This window comes from Phyllostomus hastatus, unplaced genomic scaffold (genome assembly GCF_019186645.2).
Source record: "Phyllostomus hastatus isolate PE091 unplaced genomic scaffold, TTU_PhHast_1.1 phas_scaffold_1066, whole genome shotgun sequence".
Classification (NCBI taxonomy): domain Eukaryota; kingdom Metazoa; phylum Chordata; class Mammalia; order Chiroptera; family Phyllostomidae; genus Phyllostomus; species Phyllostomus hastatus.
This window is the reverse complement of record NW_025334004.1, coordinates 14,870,939-14,884,988: the sequence shown is the minus strand read 5'-3', so window position 1 is coordinate 14,884,988 and position 14,050 is coordinate 14,870,939. Positions and strand designations below refer to the sequence as shown.

General features: G+C 45.1%; 1 protein-coding gene across 1 annotated transcript in view; it reads right to left on the bottom strand.

Annotated features, from left to right (window-relative positions):
* WBP1L (WW domain binding protein 1 like) overlaps positions 1–12,999 on the bottom strand; it is a 56,245-nt gene extending 43,246 nt beyond the window's left edge. Inside the window, exon 1 of the mRNA XM_045854158.1 lies at positions 12,802–12,999. Coding sequence (XP_045710114.1) covers positions 12,802–12,891 — 90 coding nt within the window. The 5' untranslated portion in view covers positions 12,892–12,999. The remainder of the gene's footprint in view (positions 1–12,801) is intronic.
* Positions 13,000–14,050: the final 1,051 nt, after the last annotated feature.

Below are 14,050 nucleotides of genomic sequence, written 5' to 3'. Positions count from 1 at the left end.
CAGGCATGGGACAGGGGCACCCAGCTGACACCGCTGGAGAGCTGGACAAGGAGAATTACGTTCATGGGGTCTCCTCGTTTTCCCAGGTTTCTCTGAACATTTGTGCAATGTCAGATAAGGGGAGGATTTTTGCAAAAATTCTCTCTACACTAGAAACCGAGGGCAAAAGTCGTAAGTTAATATTTCACTTTATATACTAGGCAGAATTTGGAAATGGATGTGTGTCAAACAAAATGACAAAAAAAAGTTTTGAGGGGGTGAAAAACAGGGTTTGCTGTGATTAAAACTCCACCGCTAGACCTGTTTAAGTAAAAAGAAAAAAAAAGGAAAAAGGAGAAAAAGGAGAAAGCTGTGGTTGGAGAAGCATTCTTGAAAGGTATCGTAGAGAACGGTTTTTAAAGTAGTGGAATACTTACTGAGGGTTAATTACTTATGAAAACTGAAGAGCTGTCATAATTAGCTAAATGTCCTGATAGTAGTTTTACCAAGAATGTAATTTAAATTCTCCCATGCAAGATCCTATCCTATGATATTAAGGAATAACTTTCCATTTTTTAGGGCATGATATGGTAGGGTGGTTATTTTGGGGAACAGAATCCTTTTATTTCTTAGAGATTCAAATGGAACGATTTATGGTTGATTTCATAAGATTTGCTTCAAAACAATTTCACTGGGGATGAATGGAAATGAAAGTGGATGGATACAGACAAAACAAGACTGGCCATGACAATAAATTGTTGAAGTTACCGATGGGTACATGGGTTAATTCTTTTTTTCTCCGGATAAAATAACTATGGGGCATTTACATGATAAAATACTACTCGTCTGTAAAAAAGAAGAAAATTTTACCCTTTGCAATAGCATGGATGGACCTGGAGAACATTAAGCTAAGTGAAATAAGCCAATCAGAGAAAGACAAATACCTTACAATTTCACTCACATGCAGAATCGAATGAACAAACTGAACTAACAGAGAAAATCAGGACAGACTCAGAGATAGAGAGCAGGAGGATAGCTGGGGAGGGTGGGGAGGTGGGGGGTGGAGGGACTGAGCAAAAAGGAAAAAGGACTCATGGACAGGACAACAGGGTGGTGATTGCTGGGGGGAGAGGAGTATAGGGGATGAAACGGTAATGGGAAAAAAATACAATAAAGATTAAATCAAATAAATAAAAACAAAAAAAAGAACTAGCGCACCAAAAGTTCAAGTGACAAAAGAAGAAAACACATAAGCTGAACTCTGGCAAAACTAAAAAGTTATGCTTCAAAAAAAAAGTTATGCTTCAAATGACACCATCAAGAACGTGAAAAAACAACATAGAATGGGAGAAAATATTTGCAAATCATTTATCTGACAAGGGACTGATTAGGCTTAACTGTAATATTCTCCAGAGGCTACTCACAGAGCATGTGCATTGTGAATCTCCAAAACAACCCCACCCTCCCACCCCCCCCCACCCCGCGCAGGCTTCTGTGACCACATGGGCCTCTCATCACAGACATGGCAGCCAGGGGCGGTCTCTGGACAAGGCTGATGGAAGTGGTCCAGCTGCTGGTCAGGGTCCTGAGAACAGGTGGTGGCTCGGCCAGAGCCCTGAATCTAGTTGAAAGGAAAATCCTCCCCCCCCCCGGGCAGTCACTCACTGGGGTTCCCTGAAGTGACCCCTTTCCCTTCAGTCAGATAAGAGACTTTAAAACAGGCCAAAAATCAAACAAGCATTTCTCCAGACGAGACACACAAATGGTCAATAAGAATATGAAAGGCTGTTCAATCACTGATTATTAGAAAAATGCAAATCAGAACCAGCAATACTACTTCACACCCACTAGGTTGGTTATGATCTACCGTATTTTGCCATGCATAATGTGCACCTTTTTGCCCAAATTTTTGAGGGGAAAAAATAAGGATGGACATTATAATGGGTATAATGACTACATACCATAGGTATAATAATCCCATGTGTAGTGCGCACAAAACCGTAGGTGCACATTATACACAGCAAAACATGGTAAAAGACAGCCAAGTGTTGGAGATGGTGTGGAGAAACTGCAACCCTCGTACACTGTCCGTGGGATGTATAACGGAACAGCTGCTGTGGAAAGCAGCCCGGCGGTTCCTCAAAGGTTCAACACAGGGACCGTGTGGCCTAGCAACTCTACTCCTAGGTATATACCCAGGAGAATGAAAACGTATGTCCACACATAAACTTGTACACTAGCCCTGGCTCGTGTGGCTCAGTGGATTGAGTGCTGGCCTGTGAACAAAAGGGTCTCTGGTTCGATTCCCAGTTAGACCACATGCCCAGGTTTTGGGCCAGGTCCCCAGTAGGGGGTGCAAGAGGCAACCAGACATTGATGTTTCACTCCCTCTCGTTCTCCTTCCCTTCCCCTGTCTTTAAAAATAAATAAGTGAATAAATAAAACCTTAAAAAACAAACAACCCTGTACACCAATATTCATAGAAGCGTTATTCATAATAGCCCAAAAGTGCAAATAGCCCAATTCATCAACTGAAGAGATAAATGTGTTACACCCATATAACAGGATACTAATTGGCCATAGAAAGAAATGAAATACTGACACATGCTACAACATGAATGAACCTTGAAAATATTATGCTAAGTGAAATAACCCAGTCACAAAAAACCATATGGTGTATGGTTCCATTTACACGAAATGTCCGGAATGGGGAAGTCCATCGACAGAAAGTAGACTGGTGGTCGCCAGGGGCCTGGGGCGGCCAGGAGGGGAGTGGACAATGACTGCTAGTACCGTATTCCTTTTCGAGGTGATGAAAACGTCCTGAAACCAGATTGTGGTAGTGGTAACGCAACCCTGTCAATATACTGAAATCACTGAACTATACATTCTAAAAGTATGATTTTTATGGTATGTGAATTATAGCTCAATAATGCTGTTATTACAAAAACAAAACCAAAAAAATCCCTCAGAAACCGTCTTCACCTCAGAACAGGATGTACCAAGCGGAGGTGGGGGTCGGCGTCAAGCCTCAGAGAGCAAGCACCTCACTCAGAACAGTACACGGTGTCCCAGAGCAGACCGAGCTGCACGTGGTCCAGCTCTGCAGTCAGGATGGGTGAGAACCACCACTCCCACACTTGAGACAAGAGCACACCTCCTTGCTGGTGGGAGCCCCCAGCCCCCATCTTTTCTCCACTCAAGAAAGCATGTACAAAGCAGAATAACAGTATACGTATATTCTAACTTACCTTGCTCTAAGAATAAGTTCCTACTTTATCAACAGAACACAATTGCTGGAAAACCACCTCTCATCTGATTGCCGAGGTTAGTGATATATGGAAAGCGAGGTACATGCCTTCTGGACTAGGAGTGAACCGAAAATCTATCCTTAAATCCCTCCACTGGAAACGGATGTTGGTTCAGCCAGGAAATAGGGAAGCCTTGAATGTTCCCAGTACACAACAGCAACAACTGAGCAGAGGCTAACATTCACCAAGTAAGTACTATGTGGCAGGTACTGTTCTAAGTGCTTTGTAAGTATTGACTCAATTTACCTTCACAATAACCCTATAAGCTAGGGGCTATCATCGCACTGTACAGATGAGAAAACTGAGTTCACTAACTAGCCCAAAATCGTATGGAGGTAGTCCGGCTCCAGAGTCTGCACTCTCGGCAATGCTACTTCCAAGCGTCCTTCCTGGGACGACCACCCCGAGCAAGCAGGTGGTTCGCTGGGCACGCAATTAGACTTGTGTGCCACACAGCAACTGAGCAACAACCCCGGGCCCCCTGCCAACACTGTGGTTCCAGGGGACCACAGACCACTTCCTTCAGGACCTGAGCAGGCATTTTGCCCTTCTTCAGCTACAGGCTCCCTGTCCTCGGGTGAATCCTCCTCCACAGCAAAGGGAGCAACTGGTTTGCAGACAGGGAGGAGACCGGGAGCTAAGCAAACCAGAGACCTACAGCCTCCCAAGGAAGTAAAGTGAAAGGTTCCCCTGGTACCCATGTTAAGAATCAGAAGATATCTTCAAGGACAAGCATGGGACGTAGTTCAAGAAATGCTGCTCACCCTTTGGCGAAGTGAGCCCTTGCATACCCCAGTGACGGGAGTGTAAACTGATAGAACCACTGGAGAGCAACCTGGCACTATCGACCACAAACGTCACACCCTCTAACCTCACAGTCCACAATGCCACTTCTAGGAATCTAGCACAACCGCAGACAGAAATAAGCTCAACAATGTTTACCTGGAAAGAACCTGGACGCAATGTATGTTCATCTGTAAAAAAGTGGTTAAGCCCTGGCTGGTGTGGCTCAGTGGACTGAGTGCTGGTCTGCAAACCAAAAGTTCGCTGATTCAATTCCCAGTCAGGGCACGTGCCTGGGTTGCGGGGCAGCTCCCCAGCTGTGGAAGCGTGAGAGGCAACCAATCTATGTATCTCAAATCTCTTTCTCCCTCCCTTCCCCTCTCTCTAAAATATAAAATCTTTAAAAATAAAAATAAAAAAACCCATCAGAATTATAATGTGATATGGAAGTCTACAATATAAGGTTTTTAAAAAGTACATATTGTAAAATGCTACATATAAATTATGCCATTTTTAATTTATTTTAATAGACTTTGAAAATGTTTTATTGATTTAAGAGAGATATAAATAGCAATTTATTGTTCCACTTATTTACACATTCATTGGTTGATTCTTGTTTGTGCCCTGCCCGGGATCAAAGCCACAACCTTGGTGTATCAGGACAATGCTCTAACCACCTGAGGTAACTGGCCAGCGCCCCATTTTCTTTTTTAAGATTTTATTTATTAGTGTCCCAGGTTCGATTCCCAGCCAGGGTACATTCCTGGGTTGCAGGCCAGAACCCCCAGCAACCGCACATTGATGTCTCTCTCTCTCTCTCTCTATCTCCCTCCCTTCCCTTTCTAAAAATAAACAAATAAAATCTTTAAAAAAAAAAAAAGATTTTATTTATTTATCTTTAGAGATAGGGGAAGGGAGTTAGAAAGAGGAGGAGAGAAACATTGATGTGCAAGAGATACATCAATCAGTTGCCTCTTGCACATCCCCCAGGGAACCTGGCCCGCAACCCAGGCATATGCCCTAACTAGGAATCGAACTGGTGACCTTTCAGTTCACAGGCTGGCACTCAATCCACTGAGCAACACCAGCCAGGGCCAGAATCCCATTTCTGTTTTTAAAAAGGTGAAAGGATATAAAGAACCCTACACATACCACCAACTTTACATTTACATATGAGTTATCTGTATGTATAAATAAGTGTATATATATAAATTTTATTACTAAAGTGTGAGACAAAAGTAAGTTTACAGTTGTAATACAAATAATACATTAGTTAATAAGTAATAATGTAAGAATAAACTGTTTTGCGTACTCACAGCTGTAAACCTACTTTTGCCCCACCCTGTCTACACAGGCAGAAGCCGAAAAACCACCAAAACTACACAACCAACCACAGACTTTCACTTTTTACTCTAGCATTGCTGTATTTCTGTATTACTTACCACTGTTATGAGCACATGTTATTTTTGTGTAATTAAAAACTGACGTGCCCTGACCAATGTGGCTCAGTGGGTTGAGCACTGTCCTGCGAAGCGAGAGGTCGCCAGCTCCATTTCCGGTCAGGACGCGAGCCTGGGTGGCAGGCCTGGTCCCCGCGTGGGGTGAACGCGAGAGGCAACCAATCAACATTTCACTCACACGTCGATGTTTTTTTTCCCTGGTTCTCCGTCCTCTCTAAAAATCAATAAATAAGCCCTGGCTGGCTGGCGTAGCTCAGTGGATTGAGCGCGGACTGGGAACCAAAGTGTCCCAGGTTCGATTCCTAGCCAGGGTACATGCCTGGGTTGCAGGCCATAACCCCCAGCAACCGCATATTGATATTTCTCTCTGTCTATCTCCCTCCCTTCCCCTCTAAAAATAAACAAATTAAATCTTTAAAAAAATAATGATTATTTTGATTCATTATTTTGATTTATTTTGATTATTTTGATTTATTATTAAAAAATCTCAAAAAATCAATAAATAATATCGTTTAAAATAAATTAAAATAAAGTAAAATCTGACGCGAAAAGATAAAAAGTACCAAGAGCAACAATCAGGTCTGCGGAAGGAAAATGGAAAGACAGTCATAGTGGACTTCGTGCCAAATCAGACTGGAGACGGGTCTTCCACCTCCCCCACCCCCTGCAAAGGCAGCAAGAGGATCTGCATATTTAAAGACAAAGGTCTCCAGTAAAAAGAGAGTACACAGGATGAACCTCTCACACTATTCAACTCTCATACCACTCAAGTCCGTAAGAGCTGCAATGCTCCAACATCCCAATGTAAAAAGCCAAAGATTAGCTTTCTCACCCAAATAAACCACTAAGAGGGAAAATAATGAGGTCCGATCAATGAATGAAGTTTGGGGGGGAGGGGGTTGTTATTTCTATGTTAAATTGGTTTTTAATACAACTGGAAGGAAATTGCCACGTGCAGGTGAGGAAGATAATTTAGGAAAGGGCAAACCAAAAAACAAAAAAAGTCGAATTTTTAAAAACATAAATATCTGCTCCATGAATGGATGCCTCGGATCTGCAAGGATGTGTAATAAAACAGTGTTACAACATAAGATCGGTCTTGCTTGATATTTAAAGATCAGAACAGACGTGTTTTTATAACTGCACTCTAGGTCCCTCCCTTCCCAGCCACAAATATTCTTGCAACGTCTTACATTCCCTTTTACCTCTTCCAAAACAATTTTAAATTAAATTCTTTACAACACCTAAGACCGTGAATCAAAACTTGGCCATGGCCCTCCAAGGGTGATGATGGCACCAGGAACAGGCGATACATACACAGCTCATCTGTTTTCCCACAGAAGAAAGTATGGAAAGGAGAAAGCCCAAAGTAAATAAGTCAAGGCTATGGGAATGTAGTTGAGTACGTGTGAGTATCCCAGAAACCCAGGCCATGCAAGACTGGCGATCCACAAGTCTGGGAGAATGACCTACTTTAATTCCCACACTGGGAGAGCCCAGAACTGTATCAACAAGTAGTAGAATTCAATAGGATGAGATATGTTTCCCCTCTACGTACTTCCCACATTGCAATGTTCTGGATTTGTTTGTATTTGTCTGTTTGTGGTTTCCACATTGCATGCAGCTTTTTGGCCAGACTTTGCTCCACCTAGTGGAAATACAGAGGATTTTTAAAAGGGAAGTGCCCACAGCCAGTCTGTAGGATGCCACTGAGCAGGCAGACAGGGCACCACGACACACTGTGACGGCTCCCTGTCACTCAGTAGCTGCTCTTACTGTCTCTGAAGTTATTGTGCGATCAGTGGCCCTGGCAGTGCCCAGGACTGGGGTCGCAGGGTAAGGACTAAACCGATATCATGCACCTGATGGCCCCTTAAGTGTCAGTCCTATTTAAGGCAGGAAGGAAAGAGGCCCTCTAGGGCATATAGATGGACAGGAATTCAACAGGCAGCTGGAATTTTTAATCCAAAGCCATCTAAGGTAGCCACAGAGAGCCATAAAGAGTTGCTAGCTAGTGCCCAGCACCCACACTGAGCTACCTCCTGGGGCCTGAAGGGAGGGCTCTCCCCTAGACACTGCCTTCCTGAGGTCCAGGGGAGTCAGCAGCCCTCACGGCGACTGACGGAGCGTGTGGGGGATCGAATAATGCCTGCCCGTGAGGTCGAAAACGAGAGCAGAGCCGAGACTTAGAGTGGGGAAAGGAAAACGTTCTAAGTTCGTGACTCAATTCAGACTGGTTATGGGACCGAGGAGACTGAAAAAAGAAAGTAACTGGCCATCGCCTTCACTGGGGAATAAACAAACATGTTCTTCAAGTAAAACCACAAGGGCAGAACAAAGTAAGGAAAAAGAAAGTTCAAGATTGGGTGACTTAGGGAGGGCTCACCTGCTTGCTAAACCACAGGCCAAAAAAATGTTTTCGAAATGTCTGATGCTGGCTGACAAAGCAGGGCTGACTGGTAACAGAAGCCAACACATCGGAGAGTGAGCAAGATTCAGGACGTTCAAATAATTTGCTCAAGGACAGTAAGCAGAAGGGTCAAGTTTGGAACTCAGGTGGCCCATCCCCTGAGCTCAAGGCCTCACCACTCTGTTCCACTGTACCCCCTCACCCACCCACTCCGGAAGGCTGTGAGATCTGCATCGTCTCATGTGCAGTCCCGAGGCACATGTAGCTTTCTCATTTAAATGAGTTAAAATTAAACTTATCATACCACTTTGAAAAACAGCCTGGCAGTTCCTCAAAGGGTACCTATGGGGCTACCACACGCCCCAGCGACCCCACTGTCAGGCACACATCCAGGGGAAAGGAAAACAGATGTCCACACAAAGCACCTGTGCATGCGCTCACAGCAGCATCATTCATAACAACCCAGAAGTGGAAACAGCCCAAATGACCATCAACTGAGGAACGGATAAATAAATCGTGGTGCATTCCTACAACTGCATGGTGATCGGCCACAAAAAGGGATAAAATACTGATGCATGCAATGATATACTGACCTATGGACATGGATGAACCTCAGACACATTACGCTAAGTGCAAAAAGCCAGTCATAAGGGACCACGGAAGTGTGTGATTCCACTTATACGGAATGTCCAGAACAGGCAAATCCACAGAGACAGAAAGTAGGTCAGAGGTTGTCGGGGGCTGGGGGAGGTAGGGGCGAAACGAGGAGGGACTGCTAATGGCTACGGGGTTTCTTTATGGGATGAATGGAAATGTCCTAAAATTAGACAGTGGTGACAGGCAACAACTCTGTGACTTACTAAAAAGATATTTTATGTACACTTTAAAAGGGTGAAACTTTTGACGTGTTAATTATATCTCAAGAACATTGACATAAAAAACTAAATGTCATTAAAAATGCAGTGCCTCGGTTATCCTAGCCACATTTGCCACATGTGGCTAAGTGGCCACCAAAACGAACGGCACAGACCTGTACAGGTCACTTCAGCATTACAGTGAGTTCTGCTGGACAGCACTGCCCCGCTGCATGGGTAGAAGGCCTCCTTCACCACCCAGCCACAGCCCACCTTCCAGGTCTCCCCACTTGCACACTGGAATGGGCTTCCCCCTTCCTGGTCCACAGACACCATACTTGTCCTGACTCAGAGCCCATCCAAATGCCTCTTCCTTCATGAAACTTTCCCTAAATACCCCCACCCCCAGCTCTAGCAGAATCGGTTGTCCACACTTCTCTTAACAGCGCTGTCCCTCGGGTTACAAATAACTTTGTGTTACCTGTCTTCCAAACAAGGCTACCAGCTCTTTGAGGACAAGGATTCCCAGTGTCTAGCTATAATAAAAGCCTGCTTCAAAGAGGGGACATTTCCGTAGGTGTTTGCCGAATTCTCCTGAAAGGATTTGCAGAAACTCAAGGCATTAATTTTCAACAAGGGCGCACTTTGGTGTGTAACACAGACTAAGAAAACAAGGGAGAGCAAATGTGAATCTGGAAGTCCCCTACTCCACTATTCTACAAGAAGGTGTGTTGGTGATTGCACTGAAACGCCATTCTGAAGAAAGAAGGCCTTCTGGACTAAAAGCCGGGGCAATGGAAGCGACTAAAGGAAGGGGCGGGGGGGCCAAGGGCATACTATTGAGGGATGGGGAAAAAACTGCGGGGACTAGACCACCGCCCCTTCCCACACACGGCAGAAGGGCAAGGTCTACATCTCCAGAGATTTGTGTTGACTCACTTTACGGAAAAAGACTTTTTTTTTTAAACTAAATCTTTATTTTAAATAATACAGTCAGATCTTTCTGGTAAAGTTTAACCAAAAATAGAAAAAAGAAAACAACTCTGTGTATCACAATCATAATTTAACTGGAAGAGACAAATGCCAAGGCCTACTATTTGGAGATCTTCCTGCTTTTTTGTTCTTTATGGATTCAAGGGCTCATATCTGAATCGTGGTGACCTAGAGGAGAGTCAAGTCTGTTCCTCACACAGAAGGGAGCTAAGCTAATGAGCTTCCCTGAGCCAGGATGGCAAGAAATGGCTGTTCAAGTGCAGAGCTAGTAAGACGGAAAGCAAAGCACCTAATATGTATTTCTGATATTGTATGTATTTGAAAAGAACAGGCTGTACTTGACAGAGCCACTTTAAGGGGGAAAATGCAGTGAGGCACCCATACCATTTCCACACGGACTGAGTACAGAGAGTGCTCCTCAGTCCTGAGTTAGCTGGAAGCCAGTTGTTGAAACAAGGACAGGGAGTACCTGAAGCAGGTCTTATGCCAAAATGGTGTCTGAATTTTTTTCTTTATTGCTTTCTACAAGCCAAAAAATCAACAACAAAAAAATCAAACCCCAAACCAAATGGGCTAAATTGTAGTGGCTTCGGAGTTAATAATTATGTAATAGCTTCCATTCCAAAGGTTAAAATTCAAAACACAAATGTCACTACAGATACATACAACAGTGTTCTCCAAAGAAAAAGACAGGGGTACCAGGTAGGGGTGGGAGCGTGGGGGGAGGGGTCAGGAAGAGGGAGACTATCTGTTACAAAAACCTTCCCTTCTCTGCAGGAACTGGAACCGCACCATAGCTGCTGGTCAGTGCGAGCATCCATCCAAACGGAACAAAGTACAAAAGCCACCCTTTCCCCAAAATAAGTACTGGAAGCGCCAGAGAAATGATAAGAGAATGACCTGTGCTCAACAAACTGCAATTAGGGCATGACATTGAAGATCCTCTCCCATAGCTTCTAGCCACCTCCTGGTTTACATAACATGGAAAGGAACCTCCACACGTGCCATCCTTCCTCCCGCTAAAGAAATGGGCGAGGATTTAAAACAGAAGAAAGGGAATGGCTGTTTCCCACCACTGGCTAGGACAACCACTGCTCTCCATCCGGGGGAAGCAGTCCATAGGCCCTGGGCACCCACCTCCAAAGGCCCTATGGTTCTTAAATCAACCCCCTAACAATGTTATTGATTGGTCATCGGGAACGGCCTTAGAGATACAAAAAAAGACAGGTGCAAAGGAAAAAGCAACGGTTTGTTCTATGTTTTGCTCTGTCAGCGTTTATACTTAATTTTACCAGTCCAAAGAGTTGTAACTTTTCTAAAAGACACAAAAAATTTATTTCTCTCTCCTACTTCAATTTTAACTGGGAAAATAAAGAACCCCAACACCTAAAATGGAAGGGTTCAGACCTACAAAACAGAATATACTAGCCCAGAAAATGAGCTCTATTCCTTTCACATGTTATTTCCAACATACACAAATATATTCGAGGGAAAAAACAGGATACTTCATGAGACAAATGAATAAACAAATTGTGGTACGGCCATACAATGGAGAATTATTCAGCCCTAAAAAAGAATAAAGTACTGGTGCATGCTACAACATAAATGAACCTCAAAAATATTATTCTGAAGGGAAAGGAGCCAGACACAAAAGGCCACACTGTAGGATTCATTTATGTGAAATATTCTGAATAGGTAAATCCATACAGACAGAAAGCAGATGGGAGGCTGCCAGGGGCTGGGGGCAGGGAGAAGAGAGCTGGGTGGGGGGTTCCTATCGGGGCGATAAAAATGTTTTGAAATTAGACAGAGTTGGTGGTTGCACAACATTGTGAATATACTAACTATACCACAGAATTTTTTCACTTTATAATGGTTAAATGGCTTGAAATAGTTTATGTGAATTTTATTTCATTTAAAAATTTAAAATGAAAGATAACAATGGGCAAAGCAAAGATGCATACCTATGTGAATAGGCAGCCCATGAACTCCCAGGGAAAAGATAAGTGTTTTTGCTGGGACTCTGCTTCTACTCTTGAGCACAACACAATCAAGTGCTAAATGCTAAGTTCAAGTGCTAAGCTGTATAGACTTTGAAAAGACAGGGACGGGAACAGAAAGCGAAGAAAATAGAATGGTAAAGCCCTGCCAAAGGGGAGGGAAGGAGGGATCACCCCTGGTGCACCCCACCCAACTTGGCACCAAGAGTAACGCTCCCATTACGGTTTCGAAATGCCCGCCTGAGCTGGGATCAACACAAGCCAGCTTCTCTGCCTGGATAAAAAGCAAGCCACCCAGCAAGAAAACCTGGGGTGCTCCATTTGCAGCACCACCATTTGCTCAATAGCCGTAGGCTGGCCCAGATCAGCATCAGGGACTGGATCTCCCAGACCAGCCAGCCTAACTGTGAGAGCTCGTGAGAGCTTCTAAGAGCTTCTAAGACCTGCTCCTGAGGGGTCCCGGTCTAATTCATCCCACCTGCGTCCCAAGAGTCCTGCCTCCCACCACTTAACTCCAACGCCATTAAAAATGGTGCCCTCAGAATTTGCCCTACTCTGGCTTGAAATAAATATCCTCGCAGCCCCTCCCCCTCTCAGGCTAGCTCAGTAGTCACGTACCCCGACCCGCACTGACCTACACGCGGCATCGCTGCCTAGGAGACTTGCTCCACGGTGAATACACCCCACCTGCTCCAGCTTGGCACCGCTATCCAGCCACAGTCACCCCAGCCCACCTGAACTAACTACCGTCTCAAAGGCCCCGCATTCGCTTGGCACCAATCCTCTGCCGCCTTCCTGACACCAAAACAGGTGTCCCCCAGCTGAACACCGGGGGCCCCTTAAGATTCTGCCCACTCTACGCATGGGTGTCCCTCTCGCGACCCCTCAACTCTTGGCAACAACACTCCTTCAGCCTCCTCCAGATATCAGCGAGGCCGTCTCCAGCCCCCTCCAGCCAGGCCTCGACGACCCCCAGACGCCCAGCCTGGCCCGGACGCCCCTCCCCCTTACCTGCGGGGGCTCAGCCCTGGCTGACAGGGGGCTGGGCAGCGCCTGGAGGAGCAGGAGCGCCATGCCACCCAGGAGCCTTCTCCTCTCCATCCCCCTCCTGCTCCTGCTCCTCCGCCACGGCGCCGCCGCCACCCTCTTCCTCCTCCCTCTCCTCCTCTTCCCTCTTCTTCCTTCTTCCCTTCTTTTCCTGTTTCACTCTCCCCCCCCCTCCCGCTTCCGGCTCAGCTCCACCCCAGACAAAACACCCTCCCATACTTTGGAGAGGTCCTCCAGTTCCAGCGCTTCACTAGCCTCTACACTTCTTCTATTGATCGAAATAGCTGTCGATCAAATCGAAGTTCCTCCCCACGAAGACGTAAAACCAGAGCATTCAGCCAATGAAAAGTAGGAGGAAGCTGGGCCATCTTGAGTGCTGCAAAACTGTGTAGATGAGAAGTGTAGCCAAGTAAGTCCGACCAGGGGGCGGGGCCACCTAGAGTGTGTAGTATTGAAAAGTCGAACTCGGATATAGCCATCTTGAGTGTGGCGGAAGTGCTAGATTCCCACGGTTTAGCAAAGAAAGAGAAAGAATATGGTGATTCTAAATGGTGCTGGCAAATTTTTTTGTTGTTTTGTTCTTTTTTTTAGAAGGTAACTGGGCGCTCCTAAAGAACAAAACAACTGCGATCTAAAAATCTTTTGATACCTTTTGTTTTGAAGCACAGCTCCCTCTCCTGGTCTCAAACTGCCGGAACAGTAGCTTAGGGCAACTTGAATTCTCTATGAGATAGTATCTTTACCTGAGGCACAGTGCTTTGTCACCCCAAGTTCCAGGGACAAAATTCTATTGACTCTACCTCAAAAATAGCTCTGAAATCCACCCTAATCGCTTCGATCCATGTTCTCATCTGGCTAAATACAAACGGTCTCCTTTCACACTCCATGGCAGGGATGCTCTACCCCACACGCACACGCTATGTTTCATGGCTTTCCCTCTTAAAATGCTTCAGCTACCTATGGGACACATAGCCCAAACCTCTTCATACCGTCGTCCTCTCTATGTCCTGGTTCCTGCATACTTCTCTTTGTCTCATCTGTCACCCACGCATTCTGCTCACACTGAAATGAACACTTAAGAGATCTTCAATGTACTGTGCTGTATAGTACAATACACTTTATTTATACTCAAACGTACAATTCCCTGTTTACAAACTCCTAGTTCCCACCCCCTTGTTTGTTTTTTTACAGATTCATACACAGCTTCCCCCAC